At 31.9% G+C, this 15,189-nt stretch overlaps 2 protein-coding genes and 1 long non-coding RNA gene across 4 annotated transcripts; 2 read left to right on the plus strand and 1 right to left on the minus strand.

Moving 5' to 3' along the window:
* The first annotated feature begins 755 nt into the window (after positions 1 to 755).
* Positions 756 to 5,073, plus strand: LOC107012393. Its single transcript, XM_015212231.2, has 2 exons — positions 756 to 937; positions 4,528 to 5,073. Exons 1-2 carry the CDS (start codon positions 794 to 796, stop codon positions 4,681 to 4,683), a joined length of 300 nt encoding a protein of 99 aa, XP_015067717.1. The 5' UTR covers positions 756 to 793; the 3' UTR covers positions 4,684 to 5,073.
* Positions 5,074 to 7,362: 2,289 nt separating this feature from the next.
* On the minus strand, positions 7,363 to 9,059 carry LOC107012243. 2 transcript variants are annotated; one of them, XM_015212030.2, is made up of 3 exons: positions 8,766 to 9,059; positions 8,300 to 8,665; positions 7,363 to 7,615 (listed from the first exon to the last, which is right to left on the minus strand). In XM_015212030.2, the coding sequence occupies exons 1-3, from the start codon at positions 8,911 to 8,913 to the stop codon at positions 7,563 to 7,565; spliced, it is 567 nt and encodes a 188-aa protein (XP_015067516.1). In that variant the 5' UTR covers positions 8,914 to 9,059; the 3' UTR covers positions 7,363 to 7,562. The 2 variants fall into 2 exon arrangements, with proteins under 2 accessions (XP_015067516.1, XP_015067515.1); XM_015212029.2 differs by having other exon boundaries at positions 7,453 to 8,665.
* Positions 9,011 to 9,617, plus strand: LOC114076472. Its single transcript, XR_003577427.1, has 2 exons — positions 9,011 to 9,102; positions 9,252 to 9,617. It is a non-coding gene; the product is annotated as an uncharacterized LOC114076472 (long non-coding RNA).
* The last annotated feature ends 5,572 nt before the right edge of the window (positions 9,618 to 15,189 follow it).

Raw genomic sequence — 15,189 nt, forward strand, 5'->3', positions numbered from 1 at the left:
TTAAAAAATTTTGATTCATTTACTTCACAATTGATAGGGTAAAATGGTAAATTCACTATGTCATAATTGTTTTTTAATATGTGTATTCAAAAGTGAACAACTAATTAGGGACAAAGGGAGCAACAAAAAGGGAGCCTTCCCCTTCCCTCTCCGACGTCCCTTCCATTGACTTTCTATTCATAGGCTGACTCATATGCAAAAGTTGGGTGCATCGGCTAACTTCAAAAAAAGTCAGATAGATATATGTATATATTTATCTTGAGAAACTGACAGAAACTAAGATATAATTAACAATGCATATATGAGGAGCACAAGAGTGGCCCTTGTACTGCTGCTTCCAGCTAGAAGAACCACCCCGTAAACTAGAGTTCAAATTTAGCTAGAGCTCTATTTTATTAATTTTATTTGAAATTTGGATTAGGGTTCATATTTTTTATTAACACATTCACCGTGCGTATAACCTATAGATGTATCCTTACGTATTGATACACAATACATTTGAAGTTTATATTTGTGATTCACACATGCCGTCTATAAAACTCTATCTTTGTATTCTTACCTAAAATATACACACAAAATACAAAATACAAAATACAAAGTAATGTAATATTCTAGGCAAAAGATATGCTAATATTTATTAGATGTCACGTGTATAGACGAAAAATTTTCTACTCAAAAAATACAGTTTCCAGAAGAAAGAATGGGCCTTTATGGACCCCCAAACAAACAAGGCCCAATAGTAATTCAATAACATCAACAAAGAGAGAGAACGGGGAAGAAAGGAAAGGAAAAAATGTTGCAGTATCCATCCTTCATGTTACAGTATCCATGCTCTACTCGGATCATTCCGACGTCGTTTTTGCTCCCTGCTCAGTGGCCTCAGCCTCACAGCGACGAGCTCCTCCTTGCTATGGAGGAATCTGATTTCGAAGAAAAGGTACAGCCATTCCCCTCTTTATTTATATTGTTGCTTGTAAATGTTTTATCTTTGGGTATCAACAGTTTACAAGTAGGTTTTATTATAAATGTATATTGTTTAATTCGCAAAATGAGTGTATCACTGATGCCATATGGTAAATATGTAATGCATGTTTGAAAGAATTTTTGAATTTGTGTTAGGGTTCGAGATGAACCATAACGGAGTGGATAGTCGCAAATAGTAACGAATAAGCACTAGAAATATTTATTTCAATGTACATAAGAAAGATGAAAACCGATTCTGTGCTCCTAAGTGATATGGTGTTTTGAAGAAACAGAAATACTGTCAATTTAAGATGAAAATTGTTCCCAATGAAACGCCTATTGCACAAGGCTCTAGATTTCTAGGAGCTTTTTTCTGACTGGCCTTTTTCCCGGGGGTTAAGAACATTGAAGATTTCTTTTATAGAGTGTGAAGTGATGTGTTTTTTTTTCTGGAAATTGTATTTTATTCATCTTCCATCAAAAAGGTACATGATGATCTGAGGGAGGTTACAATGAGTGAATTACTCCTCCCAGCTGGATATGAAGGATACCAAGATCCTATATGAGATGAAGTAAATACAAAAGATGGCATTTGTCAATTGGCTTTCTAAGTTAGGAGCCTGTGTGCAAAAAGTTATAGTTGACTAGTCGACGCAAGGTTCTTTATGGAGGATCCCATATGAAATCTTGCTTCTTCTTTTGCTTGGTTCGGAAATGGTCAGCCCCCATCTGTCCATGGTCATGAGTCCCTTCACTCCAAAAGGAAGGAATGCAAAATCTTTATATAGATTGTTGTCAGGATTCAAGAAGCTCATGGATGCTAGTGCATCAACCACCTTATTTGCCTCTCTGTAGCAGAGATTAAGGATGAATACAGTATTTTCCATGTGATCCTTCAGCTCCTTGACTTCATCCTGTATTCTCCACAGGGTGATGCTTAAGTCGTTCAACAATCCACTAGCAACTTGGAGTCGCTCTATGCTAAAATGAATTCATATCCATTACTGATGCATTATTGAACTCCATACAACATAGCTTTTGCCTCTGCCCAATTGCTAGTTCCTTGGTCGAGGTTCAAAGAGTAGGCAAAAACTAGTGAGCCCGATTGATCCCTTATCACTCCCCCGCCTCCACAGTAACCTTCCTTGCAGCTACCATCCGAGTTAGTCTTCACAAAGTTGTTGGATGGCTTCAACCACTTAACTTGGATAATGATTGTGACGCCTAGTGGTCGATGAAGTGGGTGCTAATTTTATAAACAAGGGTTCAAATCCCAACTAATACCGAAAACACTAGGTGTCTTCTTCCCATTTGTCTACGCCTTGGTGGACAGGATTACTCGATACTTGTGCTGGTGGGAGGTAGCATGTACCCGGAGGAATTATAGAGGTGTGTTCAAGTTGAACCACTTCACCAACACCATTTTTATCAATAGAAGATGAAGAGGAGCTCTCTATAGATCTAGGATATATACATAAGACTTCAAACATTTCCTTTTCACTTGCCTTCATAATTTCATTTTCCACAGAAAAGCTTTATGTTTTATCAGTGTTTATTTTGTGTGTTGGTCCTTCTTTTAGCTTTTTATATGGTCTCCCACAGAATATATCCCTTCTGGCTTCAACATCCCTGTATTTAGTTTTTAATCACCTTACATATTGTTCCATTTGATATTGTACATCAGTGAGTTTTATTCATAAAAGAAGAAAAAGTTGTATTCATGGATCTGAACTTAATTGCTCCCAGTTCAAAAAGTTCATGTAAGATGTTATTTCTGGATTTTTTCTAGTGACAATTACCTAAATAGAAGGTTTGTCATTTGAAATTACTGATAGTTGATTGGGTTCAAGAAATTAGGAGGGCTAAATTCTCCTAATGAAATATATATATATATATATATATATATATATATATATATATATACACACACACACCTAATTATAATTGACAAATCAGGTGTTTGAAGCCAACAGCTAAATATTGAGTTGCCAGTTTAGAAGAACTGCCTGTGACGATTAACGATTTGATATATGTATGGTTTTTGATACAACAATTAACCTGTAGCTATTCAAGCCAGTGAAAATAATTAGGGCAATAAAGGGTACAGCAGAGGGAGAGGGGGTAGAAACAAAAACAAATGAATTATGCTGAAGCAGAGGGAGACAAAATCATGTTGTAGTTTAGCAGTTTCTCTAGAAATCTTATATTTAAGTGTGTAGATCTTCATCTTATGATTATTTACTTTCCTACTTTCAGCTTTACATCACGCACAATTCCATATATGCCTTTTTCAATGAACTCCTGACCTCTACAAGTAAATTAGAAGAACTCAGTGCTTTTGTCTACCAAGACTTCTAGAACTAGTTTTGTCCTGAGGACTTTGATCTAGTTGTACTATTCATCATATGAAACAGTTCATTTTGTAGTCTTATTAAAATTTTAGCTACATAGCTGGTGTTGGATACAAACCCCTTTGGTGTTTGTTGAGCTTGCACTCCAGAGCTTTTTTTTGGGAGGGGGTGGCAGCATTTTAGGTGATAACTTTTCTATCTGTAGGGACACAATAACCTGTGATACCTCACTAATCGCAAGTTATCTAAATGCTATATTCTAGTTTGATTATGAAACTTCAAATAATTGAGATGGTATCTTGGCAGTAACAACTTGGGTGGTGCATGGAGGTGCTTGCACGCATTCGCTCTGATATTTAAAGTGAAGCAGCCACAGTACAGTGCAAGCAAGTAGGAAAGTTTGCTGAGAATGCCAGATACAGAATGACAATCATTCTCCATATCTCTATTCTGTTGGGTTGTACATAAAAATATAAGTCTGGAGAGTATATTTTAATGCTTAGAACACTGAGAAGGGAAACATAAGAAAAAAAGTTTAGCTCTTAAGTTTTAGTGAGAAGATGATCTACCTAGTATTCTAGTGTGGTAGCTGCTACAAGAATTTCGTTTGTTTTTAAGGACATTAGGATTATTTCTGAAGTTACTTGTGCAGAATTTTCTTTTGAGGGATTGATCCTTACTAACTCTTGTGGGACCTGTTCCCCACCTTAAGTATGACTGTATTACTTAAGTTTAAACAATGAAAAGTACTCGCGCAAGACTTTGGTTCTTCATGTCGCTGATAGCAGGTACTAAAATCAGAACCTATATAATTAAGCTGTGCAAGAGTTTTGTAATTATGTTAATTCCCATTACTCTGATTTTTATGTAGTTAAGTTGGTTAATTTTTTCTTAAATAAACAAGAAAATGATTGAAAAATTAACTTGTAATGATTTTCGGAATATCTTGAACTCTATGACCTGTTTTTCTGCATGGTGTCTCAGTTTTTGTATGTTACACCACTAAGACTTGCTAACAAGGAAAGTGTTGTCTGGCTTTTTTTAGAAAGGACAATCCTCACATGTTGTCTGGCTTCACTTTGAGAAATTAAGATGCTTTACTTGGATGCTTATTTTTCGACTCAATATTGGCCATTTGATCTATGTTTGCATTTTTCAACTGTCAAGTACTACAAAGTTCCTTACTTTCTGTCTTGATCTTCGTAAATTGCAGTGTAATGAAATCAGAAAAATGAACAGCAACTTAGTTGTAATTGGGAAGACTAACATTGATAATGATAAAGAAGACTTTGACAATGAAGCAGAGGATGATGATGCAGACAATGGCGATGAATCAGAGGGTGATGACTTTGAGCAGGAAACTGGTTGACAATGCGTTGTTTGGTTTCTTATATCTGTATGTGTAGTGTATATGGTTCTAAAATTGCTGAAATTTATGTGTTGCTTTGAACTTCAAGTGTTTTGTACAGCCAAGGAGAGATGATTGGCATTTCCCTAACAGAAACGGGAAGAAGCTTCATGCTTTCTGGCAGAAGAATCATATATTATGTTTGATTATGTTTTTTGTGTGATACAAAATTTCGACTTCTATTTAATTCGAATGAGGAGATTCTGTTCATATGCAGTTCGATACTATTTAGTCTGCTGACTGCCAGAAAGCATGAAGGCGATTCTCGATTTAAAATGTAGAGCTTGAAAACACTGAATAATGCCTGATGAACAGCTGAGTTTTAGTGACTTAGAAGGTTTTGTTTTGCGACCTTATTTTGCTTGTTTAATTGTTCTTTCAGTCTCTCGTAAGACGATTAAGTATATTCTACATTATCTACACCTTTGATACAATTAAAGAAAGATAGATTAGTCTATTCAGAACCCTTTTAAGATTGATGTCTATATAAAGAATTAGTTCATCTTACGTATTCCATTTGTAACAATGTTTACAGAAAATAAAAAAGTGTCATCAGTGTACATAAACAAATATTATAAAACTAAATGTAATGACGAATAAAGTAGGAAAGTGAAACTAAAGCAAAATAATGAATAAACCTATGGTAGAGAAATTAAGGTGATATGCAATTTGAGGGCCAATGTTGATGTCATGGCCCCTATTATTCCTTATTCAATATATTATCACTTTGCATGTTAGGGTGCTGGATCTTACTCAAAACTAATCCAAACTAGGATAAGGCAGTGGGGTTCTGTAAATGTGTTATCAATTATCCTACTAGAGCCTATGTCCTACATTAGTCATTCAATGATTTTAAATTATCAAATTGTTTTCTTCTCCTTTTTTTTTGAATTTGCAGTTGATTGCATCATGAAAATCGACAAAATTATTACTGTCATGTACAAGTAGACAATTTCCCCTTTTGTAAATGTCCAAAAAAAAGGTTCTGGATTTCCTTTCTTTTTCAATTTATTTTCAATCGTTATCTTCAGTATTTACCTCGACTGAAGCAAGGATAACAAGATTGGATATTTTAATAGCTCAATTGATTGGCCACCTGAACTCACTCCTTTTTATTTGTGAGAGTTCGATCCCTACGTTGTATCCTCTCCCCATTTTCTCTTTCCCAGGTTTTAGTTATATTTTAGAAGAAAAAAAAAGGATTACTGGAGATTTGTTTTTATTTTTGTTTTTCCTTAAGGAAACAATAGAAAGATAAAATTAGTTAAGATGGGAGATAAAATTAGTTAAGATGGGGAAGACATGTTAAATATTGCTAATCTAATTAATCTTAGCCTAAATTACAATCTTGGTTTGACTAGATGATTATAACGAAAATTTGAAGAGTTGCATTCTCAAGATAGGTTACTCAATTACTTTAATAGTTAGTATTGTAATCGAAAAGAAATTTAAATAATCTCATTTTACCTCCTAAGTCATTCAACTAATTTAGATGATCTTGAATAAAAGTTGCTGATGTGATTTTCTTTTAAAACATTTTATTTAAAAAACAAAAAGCTACACTTAAACTACTTATTAAATTGACCCGTTCCACTTGCCCCGACCCATTCCATCAGTCTAATCCACTTAAATTAAATGGGTCCCTTTACATATATATCGATTCCTCTCTCTCTTTACATAGTACATTCAAGTATTTTTTTTAAAAAAAAGTAGTCACGTTATACTCCTATTTGTTTAATTATTAAGTTTTATTGGTATAATTAGCATATTCCTAAAATAATTCACAGCCTTTCAAATATGACTCTGGCCAAGTCCCTGGAAACATGCACCGCCCTATTATTATTCTTCCTTAATAATATTCCAGCTGTTGATATTTGACAACATATATACTTATTATTAAAGTAGAACAAGTCATAAATCAATGTAGCAATCTCTTCAATTAGGCCGTTCTAACCAACTTTGAATTTTTCCTTGAATTTACTAGTTGCTCAATGGCCTAATCAACTAACATTCCTCTACATATGGACTTATTTGTGTTCCTCAATAGTTTCACAGTTGCTTTTCCTTCAAATTTAACAGTTCAGCTATTTTTTCACTTGTAAAATTGCATTAGTTAATATAAATCAGTCTTATAATTTTGGACTATTGCCAATGTATAATAAAGCTTTTGTCCAATGGATTTAGTAAAATTTAAATGATTTATGTTGGAGCAATAGAGTGACGATTTATATCGATATTGAAAAAGTTTTAAGCACAATCCTTCAATATTGGTTTAAGACGTTCGTCTAAAGAGCACTTTAGGACTATCAAACAAATCAATTCCCCTAACCTCGGTTTGTACGCGCTTTGTATCCCCACAAAAAAGCATAGAAAAAGCTCTTCCTTTCAAAAATTTATATTTTTTGATTCACAAAATTATAATCTTTGGGTCCACTAGTTTGTAAGACGAAATGGTTAAGACATATAAAACAATTTTTTCAAACGCCATAGAATAATCCGTGTTACCTTGACTCGTCCAACCACTCAGATGACTACTTGACATGGCCAATTCTATTACGGCCATCTCAAGGCACATCACGACCTACAGGCAACACCGGCGAGACCTGGGAAAGCAACCCGATTGGGTGTCAGATTTTCATCTATTTTTATAGTAGTATTTTATTATGATCATATCACTTGTTAACCCTATAATTATACATACACATTTGACATTAAAATATAATATTAACATATTTTTAGAAGTCTTAATATCAATAGCTATTGTCAGTTTAATGTATATATTTCATACATTAATTTCTCCTTAATTAGAAATTGTTTGAATCATTATTTCGATGACGAAATCACGCAAGTTGCTCCAATCCTTTTTGCCAGCTCAGTATTCCAAATGGGTCCCCTGAAATATCTCAAAAGTAAAAGTGTTAAATAAGGAATAAATGAACACCATAAATTAAGGAAGAAACCAATGAAAAACAACTAAAACGTACCCCTCCAAACAAAATTACCCTAAATATGATTTATATAAACAGAACCCTAAATAAAGTATGTGAAGCCTAAATGGTATGTACAAGTGTCCACAAAAGAATGGTCCCAGGGAATCAATGAAGGCCCCAAACGATGCCCAAAAGATTGGGCTTAACGTACGAGTTAAAAAAAAAAAAAAAGAGAAATCCTAAAGCAACACGCCAGTCGCCAATGAATGTATGACGGCAAACGCCGAACCATAACACGCCTGTGTATACTAACAAGTCCAAAAATGGGCAAACATACGTCAAATTCACCTCACAATTGAATTGAACTGCAGTCTCAAATAATGTACAATCCAATTCAATGAACCAAAGGCATTTGTTAGAAGGATAGAATGTACGCATAGGCTATTGTTTATAATTTCATCATCATCATTTTTTGAGAAGAGGAGCTTCAGATTGTCTATGTGCTCGATTACTCATATACGTTTTGAAATAACTTAATTGTTCTTATTATCTTCAATTTAATTTCTATTGGCTATGGTTTCGTTGAGCAACATAGTAAAGATGCCTAGGGCTTCCATGGTCACAGCAAGGGTAATAAAACTTCCCACCGTCTTTTCTTCCGCCGACTGGATATCCCAAAGCTGGAGAACAACACCTAGCAGCCGCGGCCGCATACGAAGGAGGTGAATAGAAACATCTGAGCTTTTCCGGCTTCATTCTCGATGCCGGAAAGTCAAAACACGACATCGGAGATGACGGAGGAGAAACTTTTTTCACCGAATTGAGCGGAAATAAAACAGCTCTAATCTTCATCTCCTGATTCGTCAACGCAGAAACACGATCGTACTCTTGAATCACATTCATCAGATCCTCATCACAAGTAATTGAAACTAAAACATCCAAATCCTCAGTCGGCAACTTACACTTCAAACTCATAGACGATCCACACGATTCACCAAACTTCACCATCAACTCTGCATCAATTCATTCTATCAGCTACCGTAACAACTCCAAATCCAAAAAAAAAAAAATTGATAAAAACAATTAACAATTAAAACGGATGAATGAACACACCTGCAAACGAAATAGGCTTATCAACAGAGAGAACTCTGGTAAAACCACCGATATACCGGAGCTTTCCATCCGAACGACGGGGAACGATTCTCCCACCGTAACTATACAGAAATTTGATCACTTGTGTACCGTTGATAGAGTTCAACATGCTTTGAGAAGAGTACGATGTAAGAAATTAAAAAAGTATTTTGCAGTTGAAAAGGCGAGAAGAAAGGGGCAGAAAGAGCTTCTAGACAAAGAGAAGATGCTGTGAGATTTTGGGCACCTCCAAGTAACCATAAGGCAATGGGAATGAGGCGTATATATAGGGTTTGCGGCGCGTGAGGAGCTGAAAAAGGTTAGTTCTTTTATTTATTTTTTTTCTATCGAAAGTTCAAAGCCCATATTTAAAGTCGATTAATTTTGAATCGCATACTGCAAAGTCTATTTAGAGTGAAGCTCCTAACAATGTTTTTCCATATCTATGGGTCAACCCCGATATCTAAGAATGAAGCGCTCACATCAATTCACCACAACTCACATGGGTGAAAAAAGATTATTCGGATATTCGTTACTATTATTTTCTTGGAATTTGGGATATTGGAAAGAGGGATGGTCCACTGAAGATGGGATGAGTGGCTAAAGTGAATGAGCTGTTGGGCTTACGGGTAGGATTCGTGGAGCTACAAGAAAGGGCTGGGTGGATTGGGGAATTTGGCCCATTCCCTATTCTTCACAACGAACCCAAACCTGCCACTTTTGTCATCTTCTCTAGTAGACCCCACTCATAATTTTCCCTTGACTTTGGGTTGTTATTTGTGTATAAGTGGAAAAATTATGCGATTTAAGCAAAGACATATTAATTATTCAATACTTATCATTGTGAAGAAATTATTTTTTCCACAATCATATAATCATAATTACATGGGTCACGTTAATATTTGTATAATTTAATTTCAAATCGTATAAATTCAGATGCTTATTCTAGCTATTTGTATATAATTAATTTATTTTGTTTGTATATAATTTATTGATATATTTAATTTGTACAAGTTTTGAAAACTTTCTAAATATATAAGTACATAATTAATACTATATACTTATCATGTTCGTATATTAACGTCCCTGCATATACACAAGGAAACATCTATAACATATAAAATTATATTTATAAAGCATAATTAGATAAATTGTAGCTAAGCAAGATTATTAAGTTTATTCTCTTTGTAATTTATGAAAATTTCCTCTGTTGCTCTCCATATCAATTACGTATCAATTATCACGATTATAAATAAGAAGATATCCTTTAAATTATGGAAACACCATCTTATACTTATATATTTCTAATTTCCAATCATATTTATTAATTTTTGTTATTATTTAGAATAATTATATAAAATCTCACTAATAACAATTTCATACAAGATTTTAAGTAAAATATACACAAATACACAAGGAAAGAGGCAAGAAAGAGTAAATGTATCTCATTCACGTGTGAATCACACTAGATACATCTATGTGGAAACATGATACATTCTGAAATACAGATATATAAGGTGTGAGGTGAGTGAAAATTCTATTGTATCCTAAATCCTAATACATGTGAATTACACTTGAATATAATGTATCTGAAATACATTTCATATATGTGTGTGTCTATATAACGAATCTAGCATGACAATTTCAAGAACATATCAAAAAAACATATAATTAAATCCTAAATTAATGAAACATATATTTCTTGCCCCTTAAATTACTGAACTATTTTCTCGAGAGATTATTTTTTTAAAAAGAAAGTTGATTCATATATTATACGAAAAATTAGAAATTACAATTAACAACTATTGATTTTTTTAAAAAAATAAGTTAAAATATATGGAGTAGTTTTTTTAATAAATAGTAGCAATGTAGCATCAATTACACATATATAGGGAAAAAACAACCTATATAATTCTATACTTTTTTTTTTGTAAAGAAAAAAAAAACCTACATAATTATGTAGTGTTTTTAATAAATCACTAAAAGATAAAATCTTTTGGCCAGTCTCAAACATCATCTTTTGTGTTTTTCTCTAATTTCTTTTGGATGGGAGTTCCCCTTTGCTTATCTTTTTATTTTTTCGAGATTTTTTTTTCAAAAAAAATAAGCCCTTTGTTTAGGCCGACTGAAAAACATATGCTATAGTTAAGGAATCACTTACGACAAAATCGAAAGATTGAATTAAAAAGAAAAATAATTGATACACTTTTGTTGGACGTGCATCAAAGAGAGGAAGGCAAAAATATTGGTGAAGAAGTCATAAATTAAACGAAGATGATAAATTTACTTTTTATGAAATTTTGAATGAAAATATATATTTATAATATATAAATTATATGCTTGATGATTTAAAGCAATTTTAGAATTTTTTTAGTTATTCATTATTGTTTTTCCACCTCATCAAGATATGTTGTAAATCATAACTCTTTAGTTTTTCTTTGCACAAAATTTAATCATAAAAAGTTTTAATCAAATTCTTAGACTTTAAGAAAAACTATATACATATAACTTTGATACATTTGTATTTTCTTCTTAAAATGTAATTTATTGATTGTGTTATAGTGGAATATAATTATTTTACTATGTGCTTGAAAGTATATTATCACATATTTTTAGGCATGCATTTGGCAATAAATAAACGGACAAAGGTGTAGAAACCCTTTCACTTTTTTTTTAAATAAAGTTCTTGCTTATTTGTTTTAGGCATATGCATTATTTTCTCTTCTATAAATATGAAAACAAGAGGGGAGGGTTCCTTGGAATATTTGTACACCTTTTAATATTTTTAAATTAAATGTTTTTGACCTTGTGCTTTTCTTTTCTTATAAATATAAAATACTTGTAATGTAATACGAATTTGAAGGGGTATATATCATGGAATATTTTATTTTTTTTGACCAAAATAAAAGACACACCTTTCCCTAAAACTGTGTTTACATGTAATTTATTCGGTTTGCACTTTTACACACGCAAGATGCCCACAAATTGTGTACGTTACTTTAATAAGTAATTCCCTTACCAAATTTTGTTCTATTATGCTACTTTAGTTAATGTGTTTGTACATTTGTTTGGTAGTCAACTAGTAGTAGTTTTATAACCATAAATAATTATTATTATGTCAAATGAAATTATCAGTATGAATTGTGATGGAGTAACTGTAATCTTTTTGTTCTAAATCAGAGATTTCAAATTTTGTTCTTTTATGCTACTTTAGTTAATATGTTTCAACTAGTAGTAGTTTTTGTTAGATTATTAGCATTTTAATATTAATATTTAACATATTAAATTGCTTTATTTTGGAGTTATAAGAATGAACATTGGAATGGATGACTTCTACATCATCCATTAGCATTGGTTGTCCATCACTTTATTTCATTCTTAATACCTCCATTACTCTATGTAACCTATGTAACATATGTAACTCCTATTGTAACATATGTAACCTATGTAACCTATGTAACTCCTAAGGCCATTATCTTCACTATTTACTACCTCCATTATCTTCCTATTCATTGCTAGGAAGACTTCTTGTAGTATAAATAGTGGTAGTCTTCATTTGGTTTTAGATACACACAATTCATAAGAGAAAACAAAAAGTGAAAGAGTTAGTCTAAAAGAGAGTTCTTATTAGTTGAAGGGAGGTGTTCTTTTTTGTGGAGCTTTGAACTCAACTCTTGTCCAGAGTTGTTGAGTTATACTTTGTGAAGGCTGTTGTATCCTGGAGGGGACAAGTCAAAGAGGACTACTGCTGGACCGGTGAAAACATTTGCTGCAGTGGGCTTGAATCTCCTTAAAGAGAGCGAGATATCCGCGCCTCAGCCTGAAGAGATTACTTTTTTCATTTTATTTTCAATTGTAATCTTGCAATTTTGTTATCTTGTAAGTTTTTTCACTAACAGTTTTATACACATAAATAATCATTATTATGTCAAATGAAATTATTAGAATGAATTTTGACGGAATGATCGTGATCTCTCCATTCTGAATCAGAAATTTTAAATTTTAGCTCTTGGAAATATTTTTTTTTATTGAACACTCTATTAAATAGGCTCTACAATACGCGTTGTGAAATTCGATACGTGAAAGGAAGTTTCATAAAAATCCTTTTAGTGGGAATTGAACTTTTAACTCAGAGTTAACGTATATGTTTATTCTAATTCCCTAAAATAACTTACATGTTTCTATTTCATTGCGTGCATTATGACTATGAAGAAGTTGGAGTTTTAAGATGCTATTTTCATTGTCTTTACTCAACAAAATGAAGTGAAACGAATTAAATATTGAAGCTTTTGCTTTTTAAGTTTTTAAAATTTGACAAAATGATATTTGTCGGATTTTGATCCTTTCAATTAACCGTCAAGTTCTTTTCCCAATTCTTGAAGGAAAGAATAATTTATTTTTAACATATGAAAATGATGTGATGCTCTTGCTATATTTCTTTATAGATCATCTTGGGACCACTAATCACAGCAGCCTTAAGGAATTAATATCTAAGTGCGCTGTTAAAAATGTCATTTGCTTGCTAGTATTTACGGTGAAATTCGAATTTGAGTTGCATAAGGCCCTTATTCAGAGAAAAATATTTTCTGTTAAGAATTCTTTCATATTCAAAATTTTAATTTAAAATTTCTAATCGAATAAGAAGCAATCTCATTTACATCACATTATAATAAAGTTCAAATTTTACAAAGGTGCAATTGTGGAAAAAACTTTACATATTATTTTGGGTGCACCCTTAGCAGTAAGCTCCAAAATAAGAGCCCGTTTGAATGAGCTTAAAAAAGTAATTTTTAAAAGTGCTGAAACTTATTTTTAAAATAAGTAGTTATGTATTTGGATATAAGTGTTTCAGTTGAAAAAAAGTTGTTGATGTGTTTGATAAATATGTGCTGGTAAACATTTTTTTAAACCAAAATGTGTGAAATATCCTTAAAATGTTAACATGATAAAAGTTGATTAATTTAAGGTTTTACTATAATCATAATAAAAATAAAAAATAAAAATAATAATAATGATACTAATACTAATAATAATAATAATAATAACAACAATAACATTAATAATAATAATAATAATTAAAAAAAATAATTAAATAATAATTAAAAAAAAAAATTAAGGGCAAAAAGGTAATATACTTGGTCAACATAAAATGACTTTTAAGTTGAAAAAAAAAGCACTCCTCACCTAGCTTTTAGCTTTTGGCTTAAAATAAATTATTTTTGACTTAAAATAAGTCACTTTGATAATTGTCAAATATTCTAATAAGTCAAAAACTGACTTTTAAGTCAGTTTAACCATCTTTTAAGCTCATTCAAACAGACTCTAAAATGATGAGGGATAGTTTGGGTCATTTCACATTGGACAGAGACACTAATTCCTTCATACCTTATTGCTTGGAATTTGCAATGCAAAATAAACCTTAGACTTGTCAAATCTCTTTGACCAAAAGTCTCTTTGAAATGAGAGGGTCATTTATTGGGTTGAAATAGTTTGGGGCAAACGTTTTAATATTAGATATGCTATTATTATCGTTAATCAAGCTTTTTTTTTGGACAAAAATATTTTTAAAGCTATATTTGAGTTATATCTTCATCCAAATTATAAATAATTTAAATTAGATAATAAATAAACGAGTTATTAACTCACTCATAATTTGCACGAGTCATCTTTTCAAATGCAAATTTTACAACCCTTAGTCAGTACCAATTTTCATAAGGTCAGAGTCCAATATGGCAATATTGGGGACCAAAATGAAGAATCTTTCAATCCCCACTTATTAGACCTTTTCCATTAGAAAAATTTGAATATTTGTTGAGGCAACCCATGTTGTCCTATTATTCAAATTGGCCAAGCTAGTTCCTGCCTTAGTGGACTGTAGTACTACTGCAAAAATGGAATGGCCATGATGTTTATAGATACACTTTATCTTTCACACTGATTTTTGGAAATTGCCAAATTCTAGGAGTTTACACACTTTGATGTTCATGTTCATGCACATTACTTAGTTATAACGAATATATATATATAATAGCATACATAATATTAAGGTGTGTTTGGGATGACGGATAAGAATATATACTTCTGAGACTGGAATAAAAGTTTGGTGTTTTGTTTGATTGACATGTTTGGAATAACTAACTTATATCAAGTAACGGAATAAGTTATCTCATATATAAAGTAAAATAAATTATCTTAGGATAACTAACCCCAGAATAAATAATTTTGAAATAACTAATTTATAATTGACCGAGTATATTATTCTGGTTGGATGGGTAAGACATAGGATCATGGCATTTGCTTCTTTAGTATCCTCATTCAGAAGTTGTTCTGTCTCGTTTTTTTTTTTGTCTCTATATTAGAGCATTTCAAAATTAAGATTGGGGGTATATATATATATATATATATA

Source organism: Solanum pennellii, chromosome 3 (assembly GCF_001406875.1).
Source record: "Solanum pennellii chromosome 3, SPENNV200".
NCBI lineage: Eukaryota > Viridiplantae > Streptophyta > Magnoliopsida > Solanales > Solanaceae > Solanum > Solanum pennellii.